At 44.9% G+C, this 20,328-nt stretch overlaps 1 protein-coding gene across 2 annotated transcripts in view; it reads left to right on the top strand.

Annotated features, from left to right (window-relative positions):
• The window catches only part of PRSS57 (serine protease 57), a 35,277-nt gene that overhangs the window by 8,825 nt on the left and 6,124 nt on the right, over positions 1-20,328 (top strand). Inside the window, exons 1-2 of one of the 2 annotated variants that reach the window (XM_072111146.1) lie at positions 15,015-15,148; positions 19,981-20,128. In XM_072111146.1, coding sequence (XP_071967247.1) covers positions 15,100-15,148; positions 19,981-20,128 — 197 coding nt within the window. In that variant the 5' untranslated portion in view covers positions 15,015-15,099. Of the gene's footprint in view, positions 1-15,014; positions 15,149-19,980; positions 20,129-20,328 lie in introns of those variants that run through there. The other variant, XM_072111156.1, reaches the window with a different exon arrangement.

The raw sequence follows: 20,328 nt of genomic DNA, 5'->3' as shown, positions 1-20,328 counted from the left end.
TGGTACCCTTACACGTCGATAGCAGTGGTTGGCTGGCCAGATCAGGTGACCCTGGAATAGACTAGACCCTGCCTGCGCTGCTCGGATCATTCTGTGTCTGGATGCCGCTAGGGAGAGAGCTGCTGCTGGTCAGGGAAAGCGTTAGGCTGTTCAATTAGAATAGTGTTAGGCAGGAGTGATTCTACAAGAACCCAACAGCCCTTCTTAGGGATACAATAACGTTATACTTTTTTTTTTTTTTTTATTTGCAGCTAGTACCATATTGTGAGGAATTTGCAGGGGGACTTGCTACCGTTGTGTTTAGCGCTTAGTGATGCACATATCCATCGCAAAGACCGAAGTGGGAAAATTTATTAGGGGTTGGATTTCAATTAGGCACAGTCTGCCATTTCCTTTTCATTTTACGTTTATTTTTTCATAACTCAGCGTCATCTCATCTGGCATAGCAGTGTGCTTTCATACTTGGCTAGAAAATAGCCAAAGGAGAATCCAAACGGCTTACTTACGCCTACAATAGCGTTATATATATTTTATTTCTGGTTGATCTGCTGGTGGCTGTCCTTGCTGCAGTGCATCTACTACCAAATTGTGAGGAATTTGTAGTGAGACTTGCGACCTTTGTGTTTAGCGCTTAGTGACGCACATATCCATCGCAAAGACCGAAGTGGGAAAATTTATTAGGGGTTTGATTTCAATTAGGCACAGTCTGCCAGTTTCTTTTTATTTTACGTTTATTTTTTTAATAACTCAGCGTCATCTCATCTGACATAGCAGTGTGCTTTCATACTTGGCTAGAAAATAGCCATAGGAGAATCCAAACGGCTTACTTACGCCTACAATAGCGTTATATATATTTTATTTCTGGTTGATCTGCTGGTGGCTGTCCTTGCTGCAGTGCATCTACTACCAAATTGTGAGGAATTTGTAGTGAGACTTGCGACCGTTGTGTTTAGCGCTTAGTGACGCACATATCCATCGCAAAGACCGAAGTGGGAAAATTTATTAGGGGTTGGATTTCAATTAGGCACAGTCTGCCATTTCCTGTTTATTTTACGTTTACACTCCCTAGGTTCATGTCTGAAGTTACTGGGACTCGTGGTAGAGCACTGTTGAGGCCAGAACAGTGCGAACAGGTGATGTCGTGGATTGCCGACAATGCTTCGAGCAATTTGTCCACCAGTCAGTCTTCCACGCAGTCCACCCATGTCACCGAAATCGGCACTCCTCCAGCTCCTGCACCTCAGCCTCCTCCCCCCCAGTCTGCCCCCTCCCAGGAAAATTTGGCATTTGAACCGGCATACTCTGAGGAACTGTTTTCTGGACCCTTCCCACAGTCACAAACCACTTGTCCGGTTGCTGCTGAGCAATTTTCCGATGCCCAGGTTTTCCACCAGTCGCAGTCTGTGGGTGATGATGACCTTCTTGACGTAGTGGAAGAAGTGTGTAAAGAGGTGTCCGACGATGAGGAGACACGGTTGTCAGACAGTGGTGAAGTTGTTGTCAGGGCAGGAAGTCCGAGGGGGGAGCAGACTGAGCGATCGGAGGATGATGAGGTGACAGACCCAAGCTGGGTTGAGAGGCCGGGTGAACACAGTGCTTCTGAGATGGAGGAGAGTCCTCGACCAGAACAGGTTGGAAGAGGCAGTGGTGGGGCCAGACGGAGAGGCAGGGCCAGAGCAGGTGCATCAGCGCCAAATGTGTCACGTAGTGAAGCTCCCGTGGCGAGGGCTTCCGCGGCGAGGGCTAGATTTTCAGAAGTCTGTGCTCCACATTAGATAATTATTTACTAGAGATGAGCGAACATACTCGTCCGAGCTTGATGCTCGTTCGAGCATTAGCGTACTCGAAACTGCTCGTTGCTCGGACGAATACTTCGCCCGCTCGAGAAAATGGCAGCTCCCGCCGTTTTGCTTTTTGGCGGCCAGAAACAGAGCCAATCACAAGCCAGGAGACTCTGCACTCCACCCAGCATGACGTGGTACCCTTACACGTCGATAGCAGTGGTTGGCTGGCCAGATCAGGTGACCCTGGAATAGACTAGACCAGTGGTGGCGAACCTATGGCACTGGTGCCAGAGGCGGCACTCGGAGCCCTCTCTGTGGGCACCCAGGCCATTACCCCAGCATGAAGTTCACCAGACAGGACTTGAAGAATCTTCCTACAATGATAGGCAAATTTGCCCTCCCCCTTTCAACAGTGTTGGTGTTTTTAGGAGGCTGGACGAGTGAAAGTTGTCAAAGAACAAGGAGATATAAATAACTGCTTAAATTGCTGTGCTGGCACTTTGCAATAAATAAGTGGCTTTTGGCTGAAGTTTGGGCACTCAGGCTATAAAAGGTTTGCCATCACTGGACTAGACCCTGCCTGCGCTGCTCGGATCATTCTGTGTCTGGATGCCGCTAGGGAGAGAGCTGCTGCTGGTCAGGGAAAGCGTTAGGCTGTTCAATTAGAATAGTGTTAGGCAGGAGTGATTCTACAAGAACCCAACAGCCCTTCTTAGGGATACAATAACGTTATACTTTTTTTTTTTTTTTTATTTGCAGCTAGTACCATATTGTGAGGAATTTGCAGGGGGACTTGCTACCGTTGTGTTTAGCGCTTAGTGATGCACATATCCATCGCAAAGACCGAAGTGGGAAAATTTATTAGGGGTTGGATTTCAATTAGGCACAGTCTGCCATTTCCTTTTCATTTTACGTTTATTTTTTCATAACTCAGCGTCATCTCATCTGGCATAGCAGTGTGCTTTCATACTTGGCTAGAAAATAGCCAAAGGAGAATCCAAACGGCTTACTTACGCCTACAATAGCGTTATATATATTTTATTTCTGGTTGATCTGCTGGTGGCTGTCCTTGCTGCAGTGCATCTACTACCAAATTGTGAGGAATTTGTAGTGAGACTTGCGACCTTTGTGTTTAGCGCTTAGTGACGCACATATCCATCGCAAAGACCGAAGTGGGAAAATTTATTAGGGGTTTGATTTCAATTAGGCACAGTCTGCCAGTTTCTTTTTATTTTACGTTTATTTTTTTAATAACTCAGCGTCATCTCATCTGACATAGCAGTGTGCTTTCATACTTGGCTAGAAAATAGCCATAGGAGAATCCAAACGGCTTACTTACGCCTACAATAGCGTTATATATATTTTATTTCTGGTTGATCTGCTGGTGGCTGTCCTTGCTGCAGTGCATCTACTACCAAATTGTGAGGAATTTGTAGTGAGACTTGCGACCGTTGTGTTTAGCGCTTAGTGACGCACATATCCATCGCAAAGACCGAAGTGGGAAAATTTATTAGGGGTTGGATTTCAATTAGGCACAGTCTGCCATTTCCTGTTTATTTTACGTTTACACTCCCTAGGTTCATGTCTGAAGTTACTGGGACTCGTGGTAGAGCACTGTTGAGGCCAGAACAGTGCGAACAGGTGATGTCGTGGATTGCCGACAATGCTTCGAGCAATTTGTCCACCAGTCAGTCTTCCACGCAGTCCACCCATGTCACCGAAATCGGCACTCCTCCAGCTCCTGCACCTCAGCCTCCTCCCCCCCAGTCTGCCCCCTCCCAGGAAAATTTGGCATTTGAACCGGCATACTCTGAGGAACTGTTTTCTGGACCCTTCCCACAGTCACAAACCACTTGTCCGGTTGCTGCTGAGCAATTTTCCGATGCCCAGGTTTTCCACCAGTCGCAGTCTGTGGGTGATGATGACCTTCTTGACGTAGTGGAAGAAGTGTGTAAAGAGGTGTCCGACGATGAGGAGACACGGTTGTCAGACAGTGGTGAAGTTGTTGTCAGGGCAGGAAGTCCGAGGGGGGAGCAGACTGAGCGATCGGAGGATGATGAGGTGACAGACCCAAGCTGGGTTGAGAGGCCGGGTGAACACAGTGCTTCTGAGATGGAGGAGAGTCCTCGACCAGAACAGGTTGGAAGAGGCAGTGGTGGGGCCAGACGGAGAGGCAGGGCCAGAGCAGGTGCATCAGCGCCAAATGTGTCACGTAGTGAAGCTCCCGTGGCGAGGGCTTCCGCGGCGAGGGCTAGATTTTCAGAAGTCTGGAGGTTCTTTAAGGAAACACCGGATGACCGACGGACTGTGGTGTGCAACCTTTGCCAAACCAGGATCAGCAGGGGTTCCACCACTACTAGCTTAACTACCACCAGTATGCGCAGGCATATGAATGCTAAACACCCCACTCAGTGGCACCAAGCCCGTTCACCTCCGGCCGTGCACACCACTGCTCCTTCCCCTGTGTCAGCTGATAGTCAGCCCCCTGCCCAGGACCCTGGCACAAACCCCATCATCGCCTCCACGATCCTCCACAGCATCCACCAGCGTTCAGCTCTCCATACCCCAGACGCTGGAGCGGAAACGGAAATATAGTGCAACCCACCCGCACGCCCAAGCCCTTAATGTCCACATCTTCAGATTGCTTAGCCTGGAGATGCTGCCCTATAGGCTAGTAGAGACCGAGGCCTTTCGCAACCTCATGGCGGCGGCCGCCCCTCGGTATTCGGTCCCCAGCCGCCACTACTTTTCCCGATGTGCCGTCCCAGCCCTGCACCAGCACGTGTCAGACAACATCATCCGTGCCCTGACCAACGCCGTTTCTGACAAGGTCCACCTGACCACGGACACGTGGACGAGTGCTGCCGGGCAGGGCCACTATATATCGCTGACGGCACATTGGGTAAACTTGGTGGAGGCTGGGACCGAGTCTGAGCCTGCGGCTGGTCATATACTGCCGACGCCGAGGATTGCGGGGCCTACCTCGGTCCAGGTCTTTCAGGCCTACTATGCCTCCTCCTCCTCCCACCCCTCCTCCACCTCCTCCTCCTACCATCCGTGGGCATGGCGCCATCAGTCGCTAGCTCTAGGCACAGCAGCAGTGCCGTCGCTAAGCGACAGCAGGCGGTGCTCAAACTGCTGAGCCTAGGCGATAAAAGGTACACCGCCCAAGAACTATTACAGGGCATCACGGCGCAGACTGATCTGTGGCTGGCACCACTGAACCTGAAGCCAGGCATGGTTGTGTGTGACAACGGCCGTAACCTGGTGGCGGCTCTGCAACTCGGCAGACTGACACATGTGCCATGCCTGGCCCATGTGTTAAATCTGATAGTTCAGCGTTTCCTCAAGACATACCCCAATCTGTCTGATTTGCTCACGAAGGTGCGCCGCATCTGTGCGCATTTCAGGAAGTCCAGCACAGATGCTGCCACTCTCAGGGCAGCGCAGCGCCGCCTCCAACTGCCCGCTCACCGACTGTTGTGCGACGTGCCCACGAGGTGGAATTCAACATTAACCATGTTATCCAGAGTTTACCAGCAGCGCAGAGCGATTGTAGACTGCCAGATGTCAACTTCCACCAGAACTGGTAGTCAGGTCAGTCAGCTTCCTCAAGTCTACAATGAGGAGTGGACGTGGATGTCTGATATCTGTCAGGTACTGAGTAACTTTGAGGAGTCAACACAGATGGTCAGTGGCGATGCCGCCATCATCAGCCTCACCATCCCGCTGCTTGGCCTGTTGAAAAACTCTCTGATCAGCATGAAGTCGGAAGCTTTGCGCTCGTCACAAGAGACGGGGGAAGAAGATTCCCTTGTTGATAGCCAAAGCACCCTTAGGTCTGTTTCTCAGCGCATATCGGAGGAGGTGGAGGTGGAGGAGGATGAGGAGGAAGAGGAGGAGAATGTTGGCGAGACACAAGAGGGGACCATTGTTCAGTCCTTCACTGTTCAGCGTGTATGGGCAGAAGAAGAGGAGTTGGAGGAGGAGGAAATGGACAGTCAGGCCAGTGAGGGGAGTGAATTCTTACGTGTTGGTACTCTGGCGCATATGGCAGATTTCATGCTAGGCTGCCTATCCCGTGACCCTCGCGTTCAAAGAATTTATTCCAGCACCGATTACTGGGTATTCACTCTCCTGGACCCACGGTACAAGCAAAATCTTTCCACTCTCATCCCTGGAGAGGAAAGGAGTGTGAGAATGCATGAATACCAGCAGGCCCTGGTGCACAAGCTGAAACACTATTTCCCTTCTGACAGCGCTAGCGGCAGAGTGCGTAGTTCTGCGGGACAAGTAGCGAGGGAGAGTAGGCGAGCAGGCAGCTTGTCCAGCACTGGCAAGGGTACGCTTTACAAGGCTTTTGCCAGCTTTATGTCACCCCAGCAAGACACTGTCACCTGTCCCCAGTCTCGGCAGAGTAGGGCTGATCTTTACAGAAAGATGGTGAGGGAGTACGTAGCTGACCATACCATCGTCCTAAATGATCACACAGCTCCCTACAACTACTGGGTTTCAAAGCTGGACATGTGGCACGAACTGGCGCTGTACGCCTTGGAGGTTCTTGCCTGCCCTGCCGCTAGCGTGTTGTCCAAGCGGGTTTTCAGTGCAGCTGGTGGCATCATCACCGATAAGCGTACACGCCTGTCGACTGACAGCGCTGACAGGCTGACGCTTATTAAGATGAATAAAGCCTGGATTTCTCATAATTTCCAATCTCCACCAGGTGAAGGAAGCTCAACCTGAATATTTTATGCACTCCTCCTCATTTTCCTCCTTCTCCTCCTCTTTGTACACTAAAGCAGAGGAAACTGGCTATTTTTTGACAGGGCCCACTGGCTCTAGCTATAGTACTTTATGCATTTAATTTTTCTGGAGGGCCACCTACCCGGTCCTCTGTTTTAAACAATTTTTGTGAGTGCCACATACAGGCACTCAATCTATTCCATTTTTCTGGAGGGCCACCTACCTGCTCCTCTGGTTTGAAAACTTTTTTGGACTGCCACATACAGGCACTATCCAAATTAAATTGTCTCCATAGCAGCCTCCACACGTTGTCTCCATTGCTACCTCCAAAAGTCGTCCATATAGCTGCCTCCATACATCGTCCCCTTATCAAACGAGGTGTGTCAGGCAGAAATTTGGGTTGTTTTCATGGATTCCACATCAAAGTTGTTAACTTTGTCGCCACCCTGCTGTGTTATACACAAAATATACTGGCAAACTTTTACCATTTACGGATATTATTTCAGCGCTTCTTGCGCATCTGTTTACATTCCCCTCACCCGCCATATACCAAACTTATAAGAACGCTACTACACTTAACTTGGTGCAGGCTGGGACCGAGTCTGACTCTGGGGCTGGTCATATACTGCCGACGCAGAGGATTGCGGGGCCTACCTCGGTCCAGGTCTCAAAGGCCTACTATACCTCCTCCTCCTCCCACCCCTCCTCCACCTCCTCCTCCTCCGAATTACCATCCGTGGGCATGGCGCCATCAGTCGGTAGCTCTAGGCACAGCAGCAGTGCCGTCGCCAAGCGACAGCAGGCGGTGCTCAAACTGCTGAGCCTAGCGATAAAAGGCACACCGCCCAAGAGCTATTACAGGGCATTCCACATCAAACTTGTTAACTTTGTCGCCACCCTGCTGTGTAATCCACAAAATATACTGGCAAACTTTTATCATTTACCAATATTATTTCAGCGTTTCTTGCGCATCTGTTTACATTCCCCTCACCCGCCATATCCCAAACTTATAAGAACGCTACTACACTTGATCTTATACAAAAGGTTCTTAGAAGTGCTGTTTGGGGAGTAGCCTAGAGACAGGGGCTTGGATTGGCGAAAGCTCGTCTGGCAGCGGAGCGCCAGCTCCATGCCAAGATCCAACTAACATTGTTTTAACTGCAGCACCTTTAATCTACTACTAGTTCACTGCCTCCATACATGGTCCCCTTATCAAACGAGCTGTGTCAGGCACAATTTTGGGTTGTTTTCATGGCTTCCACATCAAACTTGTTAACTTTGTCGCCACCCTGCTGTGTAATCCACAAAATATACTGGCAAACTTTTATCATGTACCGATATTATTTGAGCGCTTCTTGCTCACCTCCTTTGGTTCCTCTCTGCCACCCATTGGTTTGAAGCCTGAGTCCATTTAGGGTATGTCGCCATGACACTCTCTAGCCTGCCGCTGCTGCCGCTGCCTCTGCATGAAGTCCCCTATAGTGTCAGGGTCAATTATTGGATGTTTTAGATGCTATCTAGCTTCATTCTGTCACTCTGTCATGGCCATGCTGTTGCCCATAATTTTGGCATAATGGTGCATTTAAGCAGCCTCAGAGGCATCCATGCATGCTGCCCCTGCTGTTTCCTGTCCATTTCCGTGGTGTTTCCATCCTTTTCTGAGGTTCCCAGGTGTTTGGCCAAGCTTCCCTGTGCAGAGCCTTGGTCCCCTTGAAAAATGCTCGAGTCTCCCATTGACTTCAATGGGGCTCGTTATTCAAGACGAGCACTCGAGCATCGGGAAAAGTTTGTCTCGAATAACGAGTACCCGAGCATTTTAGTGCTCGCTCATCTCTATTATTTACCTCTCTTTGCGTTTGCTTCTTCCCTCCTCTTCCGTCCCATTTCCCTGTTATGAGAGCCAGATTTTTTTCCCACTTCCCAGTACATGGCATGGAATATTAAATACTGTCACTATAAAGTGCAATTTGTAACACAGAAAACAACACACAGCTCTGTACATGGGAGAAAAAAGGACGTACAATTCTACGTCATGCACTGCCTGGTATAGAATTGTTCCTTAACCTGTGAAGTTTCAGTCATTAAGGTTCGCAGTTTATAGCAAGGGTGCAGGAACGTCCCCGCTGGCCATCTCTGTTGCTGGCACACCCCATTCATGCCCCCCTTGGCATGGAGGGGAAAATAATTGCAATGCCTGGTGGTTTTAAACGAATTGCGATTATTTCATGGTTTGTACATCAGAAAACTGAAGTTCTTATAAATCTCCTCGGCTTCTGCCACACATTAGCACTTCGATAATGTTTTAAAAACTGAATCAAAAAGTGCATGGGGGCGGGCCACGGCCAATCGCATATGCTTTTCTATGGAAACACAAGTGATCGGTAACGGGCACCTGGTGTCTTGCATTTAGACTGTATAAGTGACCAGGTGCTGGTTGCCGATCACAAGCATTTGCATAAAAATGTGTATGAAAATCAATCGTGGCCTGTCCCCATGCACTTCCGTTTTCTAATCGGAATCAAAGCACTAATGTGTGGCAGCAACCTCACACTGACTTTTTATTTGTGGTATTTGTCACAGGTACCCCTGCTACCCATGTCTTGGGTCTCAGGCGCACTTGTTTATCTCCGTGTGCCCCTCTGCATCACTCACCTCTACACGTTCCTGCGCCGTCCCCAGTGGCTCGACGCGAGCATCTTAGGGTGCTTGCTCTGGAAAATTTAAAGGGCCAGTGTTGCTAATTGGTCTGGACCAACTTGTCTGGACCTCCTGCTTGTTCCCGACCACGACCTTGCCATACGACATTGTACTATGCCTTGGACGCCAACGCGGACAAAGTCACACCTATGGAGCGACCTGGGGGTACCACGCTGCAGCAAGTCTAACCCACTTATCGGCAAGCTCTGGTGAAAACTAGGTGCCATTTAGACTGCGCTTCTAAGTGTTGGCTCACGTGTTCGTCCGCGGTGGTTCAGTGGGTCCACTACCCCTGGTATTGTTCTTATAATTAATCTAGCCTGTAATTTATGTTCACTGCTTCTTATTTCAGACTAGATTTAACTTAATAAAGGTCGGGATGACTGAAAAGTGGTAACATTTTTTGATCTGTCCTATTTATGATTCATGTATTCACTAAAATAAAGGAAAAAAAATGTCTTCAATTTTGTGTGTGCCATGTCTTCTGATTGATGTAACGGGACCGAGTATCCTACATTGCACACCACTGACTGTAATGTGTGCGGTTCCTATTGCTTTAAACATGATCATACATGTGCAAAAATGACCTACCAAAAGTCCCAAGTAAACAGCAAAAAAACAAAACAAACTAAAAGATACATGTTCTCCAGTAGGTAATAAATTCAAGGGGATACTGTATGTATTTGTTTGGGGAGAACTATACATAATAAAGTAAGGAGGCACTCTTTTTATTAACCCCTTATCACCGACGCTTAGTGACGAGACTCGATTTTTAGAATTAGACATGTGTCACAATAATTGGCTATAACTTCGGAACGCTTTAAATGGGTTTTCCCACGAAGGCAAGTTAGGCCCTGTCCACGGGATAGGACATAACCTGCTGATTAGTGGGGGTCTCAGTGCTTAGACCCCCGCAGATCGCAAGAACAAGCGGTGCGACCGACCCCTCGCCACTCCACAGACTAATGGAGTAGACGGCCGCGCATGACCGTTCTGCTCCATTAATCTCTAATGAAAATTTGGCAAAAGTTCGGAAAAATTCTTTATTTTCAAAGTTTGAAATGTTGTGCTTTCCAATACCCAAAAAGCTTGATAACTAACTTTTCCTGGAATTATATTTTAGGTTTCCTCTCATTTTTCTAGGATGTTACGCGGCCATGCACCCCTTCCTGTCTGGCAGCAGCCAGAAGAAAGAAGAGGTGGGAGCCAGAGGTGAGTACAAGATTTTTTTTATTTTTTTTTTAAACAGCAGTAAAAAAATTGTGGCAGCCGGGGGCCCTAATATATGGAATAATTAATGGTGGGGGGCAGCATAGGAAAAAATTAATTATGAGGGACAGCATATGAAATAATTAATGGTGGGGGGGGCATTATGTGAAATAATTAATGGTGGGGGGCAGCACATGAAATACTTAATGCTGGAGGGCAGCATATGAAATAATTAATGGTGGAGGGGAGCATATGAAATAATTAATGGTGGAGGGGCGGCATATTAAATAATTAATGGTGTGGGAAAGCGTAGAAAATAATTAATTATGAGGGGCAACATATGAAATAATTTATGGTGGGGGAGGCATATGAAATAATTAATGGTGGGGGCAGCATATGAAATAATCAATGGTAGGGGACAACATAGGAAATAATGGTTGGGGGCAGCATATGAAATAATTAATGGTGGGGGAAAGCATAGAAAATAATGGTGGAGGAGCAGCATAGGAAATAATTAATGGTGGGGGAAAGCATAGGAAATGATTAATGATGGAGGGGCAGCATATGTAATGATTAATGATGGAGGGGCAGCATATGCAATAATTAATGGTGGAGGGGCAGCATATGCAATAATTAATGGTGGTGGTGGTGGAGCATTTGAAATAATTATGAGGGGCAGTCTAGTAATTAATGGGGGGGCAGCATATTCAATAATTAATGGAGAGGGGTTGCAGTATATTTAATAATTAATTGACCCAGTTTTTACTGGAACCAATTAAAAGTTATATCTTAGCTCTCTAGATAATTTTTGTCAGTGAATCCTTAGTGTTAAAAATCATAGTGATGAGGGTAAATGAGGGAATTGTAAATATCCAACAATCTTTTATTCTCCGATTGGGACCACCAGTGTTGAAATGGAGTTAAAAAAGCAGCTTTGAGGTTGGGCAAGCCCAAACCTCCTACACAATTGTGTAATGGTTACAGTAATTCTCGGCTTTTTTTGAGACTAGACATATTTGGTCATTTGTGTGTGTAGTTTGAAAATTGTGTCTGAGTTTTTGCAACAAGAAGATTCTATCATGTCTAGCTCAAAAAGGTTTAGTATATACAGTACATTTGTTTCAAATGGTTTAAAGTTACTAGTGTCTCATTGCGTATATTAAAAGTATAATTTTTATTTATCTCACCTAATATAAAGAAATATTGTTGTATTTAAATTTTTTAAAGGAAATCCATCATGAATTTTAAACCCCTCAAACTATTAGGTAGGTAATGACCCAGCACGTGTGATTTAGGTATTCGTTAAAAATATTATTTTTTCATAATTACCCATATTAAAAATTCCTCCAAACACAGTATCCCCCATGCGCCTTCTACACATATCCTTAACAGCACCATGACATACAGTTACATCATGGAGTATTAAGGAACAACAATGTACCTGCAGTAAAATAAACACAAATATCCCAGAAATGAATAAGCAACACACATAAACATATACCAGAAATAGAAATGAATATACTGCATATACATACTGTATATAGTAGCAATAAATTGACTGCACACCAGTGCTGCCATCTGACATCCATGTTATTGTTAAAAACAGGGCAACTGCTTCTGCAACATCCCCCACTGGGGCCGAGCCTTTTCTGGCTTGTGGGCAGCTGGATCCCTAGGTACCTAAGTGGCTTGAGGAGCGCTGCCTAGCGCTTGTCTGCAGTCAAGGTGCTCGGTACCAGGGGCAGAGGCTTCCTCCACAGCCTGGCAGCCTGGAAGCACAAGAAAGGAGGGAGAGGCTGTAGGTGTAGAATATTTCTCTCTGGGGCAATACTTTTACTTAGTTTTTCACAAAAACCCTATCTATTAATATGTACCCCTGTCATTTTAAAGGCCAAATAATAAAAAAATAATTATTGCTGCCTCGCTCTATTACCAATTAGTAGGAAGGGGAGCCTTACAGAATATGTGACGGTTTGTACGTTTTTTTTTTTTTGTGCTGAAAAACTTGGCCTATACACGGGTATATACGGTATATGAGATATGATGAATGTAAGTTTATAAAGGTAAGACTATGGGCTTATTTACTAAGGGACCCCGGACGCACCTTCGTCAGACTTCCCAACGTTTCTGGGTTTTGTGCGGCTGTGACAGGTATTTAACAGGGGATTTTGTTGCACACAATCAGATTTTGCGCGGCTGCACTGGCTTGCATGCAACAAAAATAGGGGGGCAGGTCTTTGGACAATCCCACGTATTTGGACTGAGCGTGGGATTTAACTTTCAAATTGTGTGCAAGATCAAGCACTTACATGCCCCCGTAATAAGAACGTGAGCGGGTAAGCGACACATTCATGATATCGGGTGCACGATCTTAGTGAATCGCGGCATAGTGCATGATCATCAGACAATGCACTTTCGGGGGAACTCCTCCGGACGGGTAAGTAAATGTGCCCCTATCTGTTTAGGGGTAAATTAATATGTATAGAAACCAACCAGAAAAATGTACTGAATGGCACTACTCTGTATATTCATAGTCCAAGATGACTGTGTTTAGCAGACATGTGCTGGTATGGGACAGGTCTGTGGGAGGCAGGTGGTGCTCTGATTCTTTAGGGAAGTGCAAAAAATCCATACGAAAAAAATAGTAGAATGGCACTCACCAAAGTAGCTCCTTTCAATCCAGTTTATTGGTAATACAAACAGACTTGACTTGCAAAAAACATTACAGCAGGGAGGGAGAGACGCCTGGACTCACACAAGGACAAGGTAACTGACAGCTGTTTCGCGCCCACAGCGCTTCATCTGAGCAGGCAAGTCATATGAAGTGCCGCTGGCGCGAAACAGCTGTCAGTTACCTTGTCCTTGTGTGAGTCCCTGCGTCTCTCCCTCCCTACTGTAATGTTTTTTGCACGTCATGTCTGTTTGTGAGTATTACCTATAAACTGGATTGGAAGGAGCTACTTCTGTGAGTGCCATTCTACTTTTTCTTTTTTTTTGGAAAATAATATGTAGCAGAGCACCCTCATTAATATGCAGTAAAGCAGCACCCATCATTAGTTAATATGTAGCTAGCTCCCTCATTAATATGTTGCACAGCAGCACCCCTCATTTAATCATTATGTAACAGAGCACCCTCATTAATATGTAGCACAGCAGCAACCCTCATTTAATGAACATGTAGCACATCACATGTTTATTATTATTGACAGTGGCCAGTTAAATAAATAATAATTGCTTAGCTGCCGGGTGCCAGCAATTAAAGGAATGCCAGACTATTACAGGTCTGCATTATACAGAGGGACAGGAAGAGGTATTGCAGAGGACCTGCAATCTGCCATTTTGGCTAACATTAGTGATTTGGAATCATTCACATGTTATAGTAGGTGTGGCTGAACATTTGTGTTACTTTATGAAAAGCTTTCAGAGAGTGGATTGGGTTTTGTAAGGATGATAAACAGACCTATAGAATGGGGTGTATTAAGCCAATGGTTCAAATGATTGGGCAGAAAACTAGAGAGATAAGGGGTGTCTCTGTCTCCTTCCACTACTTATTGAAAAGGGGTCAGATAACGTTTCATTAATAAGGATCCATAACATGCTGTTAGAATGTAATGCTTTGAAACAGCAGTAGTCTTCTTATTTTCTCCTGTGTGCAGTTGCTGTTTTCACTGGCTCTGAAGACGGCAGATGTTATGATGTCATTACGTCTGCTCACTGCAGTAAAGAAGAAGACTCCTGTAGCTTCAGGGGAGCAGGGAGCGGGGAAAAGGTGAGTAAATGTTTTTTTTTCCTAATGTGGGAGATACATTGAGGGAGAGGCAGGGGATTCTACAGATGTGGGTGCTCCTGGCTGCTGTAGGGCCACTCTAGCTGCTGTGGAGGCACTCTGGCTGCTGTAGGGACATGCTGACTGGTGTGAGTGCACTCTGGCTGCTGTGAGTGCACTCTGGCTTCATGCTGCTGTGGGGGCACTCAGGCTGCTGGCTGGTGTGGGGGCATTCTGGCTGGGGTGGGGGCATTCTGACTGCTGTGGGGGCACATACTTGCCATGGCTGTGTCTAAGGTCATTTATCAATATGTTTAGCTTTGTGGTTGCCGTCAAATGGCTGTTTGGTAATGGTAACCCTGTATAAATGCAACTACTAAGCAGATTTAGTAGATACATTTATACTGTGATAACATAACATTTGGTCCTCTAAGCAACCCCTTTGACACCCCTGGTCTATTAGATAAAGAAAAACTTCTCATCCCCATTTAACTGTTAGAATAGTCTATTATTTTATTATAAATGGGTCTTCCTGGTTTGATAATTGTTAATATGGTTTGGTAGACAAAAAGCTAGATGTTGATGTGATAAATATATAGCTAAAATGTGCTAAAATAACTTCTCCTATTCTTGTGATATTTGTAAAATTCACAGAAAAAGTCAACTACATACACGTATTGCAACTTTATTCCTTCATAGCTTCAACAGCATACTATTCCGTTCTACTTCCTCTCTTTACAAACCCCTTCCTTAAATTCCCAAGCATGTCTATAACCCACCACCCTTACAACATAGGGTCTGGTGAAATTTCCCAACGAACATATGCCAACAGTATAAGTTCACTCGCACCATCTGCACATATATGTCACATACAGTTAGACTTATACTGGTGATCAAACAATGAAATACCTCATTGCACTCTTAATCGTGGGCATGCTGCCTGCCTCAGGTAACATTTTTAATCCCTCAATTCTTAGAATAACATTTCACAATATTGAAGCATTCATTTAAACTTAAAATGTTGTCTGACTCTGTACATCCTTTTTTTTTTAGAGATGCTATATTGACTTTGTGTTATTTGAATTTCAGCACAATGCTAAACTCCTCATTTCGCTGTTTTTCTATCACAGTTTCTATCAGAGTTCTGACTTCTATTTCTATGATTCTATTTTTTGTGCGATACTTTAAATATATAAAGTATATATTTATTTCAGTTTTCAAATGAAGTCAAACTGCCCAAAATGAACTCCCTGGTGTGTGTCATTTTGTATAGTCCCAGGCAAACGGGGCGTCTATGGTGATATTTTTTTATAGTGTAGAGAGGGATTGTTTTTTTATTCCATTGGGAAATATTAATGTTTATTTCTTAATATTTCTTATTACTTTTTGTGTGCCCTCTTTTATATGCCCCCATGATGTCAGAAGACATTTTCACAGTGGAAAAACTATAAGAACCCTAGTTACAGTGGAAAATGGCCCCCTATGTGGGCAAATGATTGGTCCAATGCTGTACTGGGTTTAATCAGACCCAGCAGCTCTGCTGAACCCTTGCCGACCCGGCGATCAATTGACTAGATAGCAGGATGTCACATGGACCACCTGTAGCAGGGGAAGAAAAGGCTGCTGATTAAAAACTTTATTCAGATTGTTCCACCCATGTAGAGGGCAGCAGGGCAGAACAGGGAAAGGCTGCAGTTTTCAAAGAAGGCAAAGATACAGGTACATGCAAAGACATGGCTAATGAAAAAAAGATTTATTGAAAAGTGGCCAGCCCCTTTAAGTAGAGTTGTCAAATGGTCAAACAAAACAATGGGAATTAGGGCCCTACTTGCAAGAGCTTACAATCTATGAGGAAGATTCTATGAGTAATTAACGCACAAATTATTTGTGGTAGACAGACGGGAACGGCAATATTGGGGCACATGTATCATTATTTCAGCTAGGCATATTGTAAAATTTTAGCAACTTTTGCTGTTTTTGCGCCATTTTTGCGACTTTTAACTTGTTCTTTTTCAAGTAAGCCTTTGCACCTTTGTGCGGGGTGCCTTATGTATCATTGTTTTCCAGATGTTCCACGCGACATTTCAAATTTTTTGCGCCTTTTTTTGGGGCAAATCTGCACCTGGTCCAGGGGTTTTTCATGGACCCGATTTTAACATGTAAATTGGAATTATTTCACATGCTTTAAATATTTAACATTTTGCACAGTAACCTCTTTTGTCAAAATTCTTAAATTTATGCTTTTATTGGTTACTTCTAATGGTGAGGTCACACGTAGCAATGTAACTGCGTTTTTTTATGCATTTTAAAACCAATCACAACAGCTGAGGGGAGGTGATTTGCCTTATTTCATTACTGTTAACATTTACAAAACGCAATATAACCGCCACGTTAGCGCATGTGTTAACATTGTGTTTACTATGCGTTTTGTAAAATCAAATGTTAACAGTAATGTAATTAAGAAAATCACCTCTCCTCAGATGTTGTATTTGGTTTCAACATTAATCCCAAATGAACAGTAGTGTCCACTCCTGTATATAACCCCCTAACATGGCTTGTATCCTCTCCTGTATATAACCCTGTACATGGCTTGTATCTTCTCCTGCATATAACCCCCTCACATGGCTTGTGTCCTCTCCTGTATATAACTCCTCACATGGCTTGTGTCCTCTCCTGTATATAACTCCTCACATGGCTTGTGTCCTCTCCTGTATATACCCCCTCACATGGCTTGTGTCCTCTCCTGTATATACCCCCTCACATGGCTTGTGTCCATTCCTGTATATAACCCCCTCACATGGCTTGTATCCTCTCCTGTATATAACCCCCTCACATGGCATGTATCCTCTCCTGTATATAACCCCCTTACATAGTTTGTGTCCTCTCCTGTATATAACCTCACATGGCTTATATCCTCTCCTGTATATAACCCCTCACATGGCTTGTATCCTCTCCTGTATATAACTCCTCACATGGCTTGTGTCCTCTCCTGCATATAACCCCTCACATGGCTTGTATCCTCTCCTGCATATAACTCCCTCACATGGCTTGTATCCTCTCCTGTATATAACCCCCTCACATGGCTTGTGTCCTCTCCTGTATATAACCCCCTCACATGGCTTGTATCCTCTCCTGTATATAACCCCTCACATGGCTTGTATCCTCTCCTATATATAACCCCTCACATGGCTTGTGTCCTCTCCTGTATATAACCCCCTCACATGGCTTGTATCCTCTCCTGTATATAACCCCTCACATGGCTTGTATCCTCTCCTATATATAACCCCTCACATGGCTTGTGTCCTCTCCTGTATATAACTCTCTCACATGGCTTGTATCCTCTCCTGTATATAACTCTCTCACATGGCTTGTATCCTCTCCTGTATATAACCCCCTCACATGGCTTGTGTCCTATCTTGTATTTAACCCCTCACATGGATTGTATCCTCTCCTGTATATAACCCCATCACATGGCTTGTATCCTCTCCTGTATATAACCCCTCACATGGCTTGTATCCTCTCCTGTATATAACCCCCTCACATGGCTTGTGTCCTCTCTTGTATATAACCCCTCTTGTGGTTTGTATCCTCTCCTGTATATAACCCCTCACATGGCTTTTATCCTCTCCTGTATATAACCTCCTCACATGGCTTTTATCCTCTCCTGTATATAATCTCATCACGTGGCTTGTATCCTCTCCTGCATATAACCCCTCACATGGTTGAAATCCTCTCCTTTATATAACCTCCTCACATGGCTTATATCATCTCCTGTATATAACCCACTCACATGGTTTGTGTCCTCTCCTGTATATAACCCCTCACATGGCTTGTGTCCTCTCCTGTATATAACCCCCTCACGTGGCTTGTATCCTTTCCTGTATATAACCCCTCACATGGCTTGTGTCCATGTGGATTTGAGACATTTGCAACAAAGGGGCACATTTACTTACCCGGTCCTGTCATAATCCCGCGCCGTGGTGCGTTGTCCGACGAGGATTCGGGTCTGCCGCGATACACAAGATCGTGCACCCGAGTTCCTGCATCCGTTGCTTCCTTGCTGAGGTCCGCCGGAGTTCACCGTCCTCTTCCTGGTACATGTGAGAGCTAGATCGTGCGACACAACTCCTTTTTTAAAATCCACGGTTTGTCCGAATCCGATGGGCTGTCCGACGGCCCATCCCACCGATTTCTGTCAAGTGCAAGCCAGCGCCGATGCGCCAAAATCCGATCGCGTGCACGAAAATCCTGGGGCAATTCGACGCAAAATGGAAATTGTCGGGAAACCCGACAAAAAATGCGTCTGTAAATGAGCCCCAAAGAGTCTCTAAAATTCACCTCACATCTGGGCACATGTTGGTTTGGAAGCTGGGGGGGGCCCTAGTCATGTGAACAGCTCGGGGCACATGGGACACTTAATCCGCCACTGCACAAGTTATATAATTAACCCCTTACCAACGTGTGACGTATCTGTACATCACACGTCAGCTCCCTCTGTGTGGAGATGTCTCAAGGGCTGAGCCCTCTCCATACAAGTTGTGGTTTCGCTGCATATTGCAAACACCCACCGGTAACAACCGCTGGCACCAATAGCAAGTGTTATACTTGTAAATGCCTCGGGGAAAGCTGCCAGAGACATTTAAATCCCCATGGCGCCTGGGTGCCGCCATCTTGGATTCAATCGCCGCCCCCTGTGAAGTCATCGGGGGGCAGCGATCAGTTACTATGGACAGCCTAGATGTCTGATTTGAGCTCATTCATTACAATATGCGATTTGCACATTGTAATAAATGATGTGTTAAATACTGTAGTATGGCAGTGTATAGTAGGATCAATCAGACAACCTAGGGTTAAAGTACCCTAAGGGGTCTGCAAAATAGAAAAAAAAAGGGAAAACATTTTTTCAAAATTCAATTCACCTGCCTTTCCCTGGTACTGATATAAATATAAATAAACAGTAAAAATCACAAACATGTTAGGTATTGCCCGATCCCAAAGTGTCCAATCCATTGAAATATAATAACAGTTTTTCCCTCTATTTAACCCTGTAACGGAAAATAGTGCCGAAGTCGAAAATGCCACTTTTTGCCATTTTAAAAATATAAAAATTCAATAAAAAGCGATCAAAAGGCCATAAGTCCTTAAAATGGTAGCATTAAAAACGTTCTCAAAGGTTTCAAAAAATGACACCAAACACAGCTCTGTACACCCAAGTATGAAAAACTTATTAGCGACAGAAGATATCAAAATGAAGATTTTTTATTTTGGACAGGAGGATTTAACTTTTTTAAATGTATGAAAATATTCTAAAACCTATAAAAATTTGGTATCCCCGTGATTGCCCCGACCCAAAGAATAAAGTAGACATGTCATTTGTGTTGCGCAGTAAAAGCCGTAAAATACAAGTAAACACCAGATACCAAGCTACAGGTTTCTATGCAGTCCCATTGACTTTGATCTTATATAAGATGACGGCTGATGACTGGTTCAAGCAGCAACATTTTATTTTTTATTTAGTAAATTATTTTATTCTGTTCCTTTATAAAGAATGGCTCTTTACCTCTTATGTCACCCCTTCTTCTTGATAGACTGTAAGCAGGGACCTCACTCCTATTGTCCCATATGACTATGTTTGTATTCTGTAATGTCTTATTTTATTTGTATATGTTCCCCCTGATTTGTAAAGCGCTACAAAATATGATTGTGCTATATCAATAAAGACTATTATTATTCCTATAATCCTCCAGTCCTTTATTCATTGTTCTATTTTTTTGTGAATAGGTTCACACAGAATTATTGGAGGTCGAGAAGCTAGAGCTCATTCCAGGCCATACATGGTTTCCCTACAGATCAGAGGACAGAATTTCTGTGGAGGAGCTCTTATCGCTCCTAACTGGGTTCTCACTGCAGCACATTGCATGGAAGACATGTAAGGGACATTGCACAGCATTTAGTTATCTTATACTAAATGGCATCAAAGGCAATTGTATGTTAAGAGTACTTTTTTTTAATCAAAAAAGAGTCCTTAATTAACTAAAAAAAAATAGGTTGCATCCCAAAACATGAAATTCAAATTACACAGCAAGACGGGATGTATATGAGGCAGGTAAATACTTTATTAAACAAAAT

This window comes from Engystomops pustulosus, chromosome 1 (genome assembly GCF_040894005.1).
Source record: "Engystomops pustulosus chromosome 1, aEngPut4.maternal, whole genome shotgun sequence".
Taxonomy (NCBI): Eukaryota; Metazoa; Chordata; class Amphibia; order Anura; family Leptodactylidae; genus Engystomops; species Engystomops pustulosus.
Note: the sequence above shows the minus strand (reverse complement) of the source record. Positions and strands in the feature narration are given on the sequence as shown.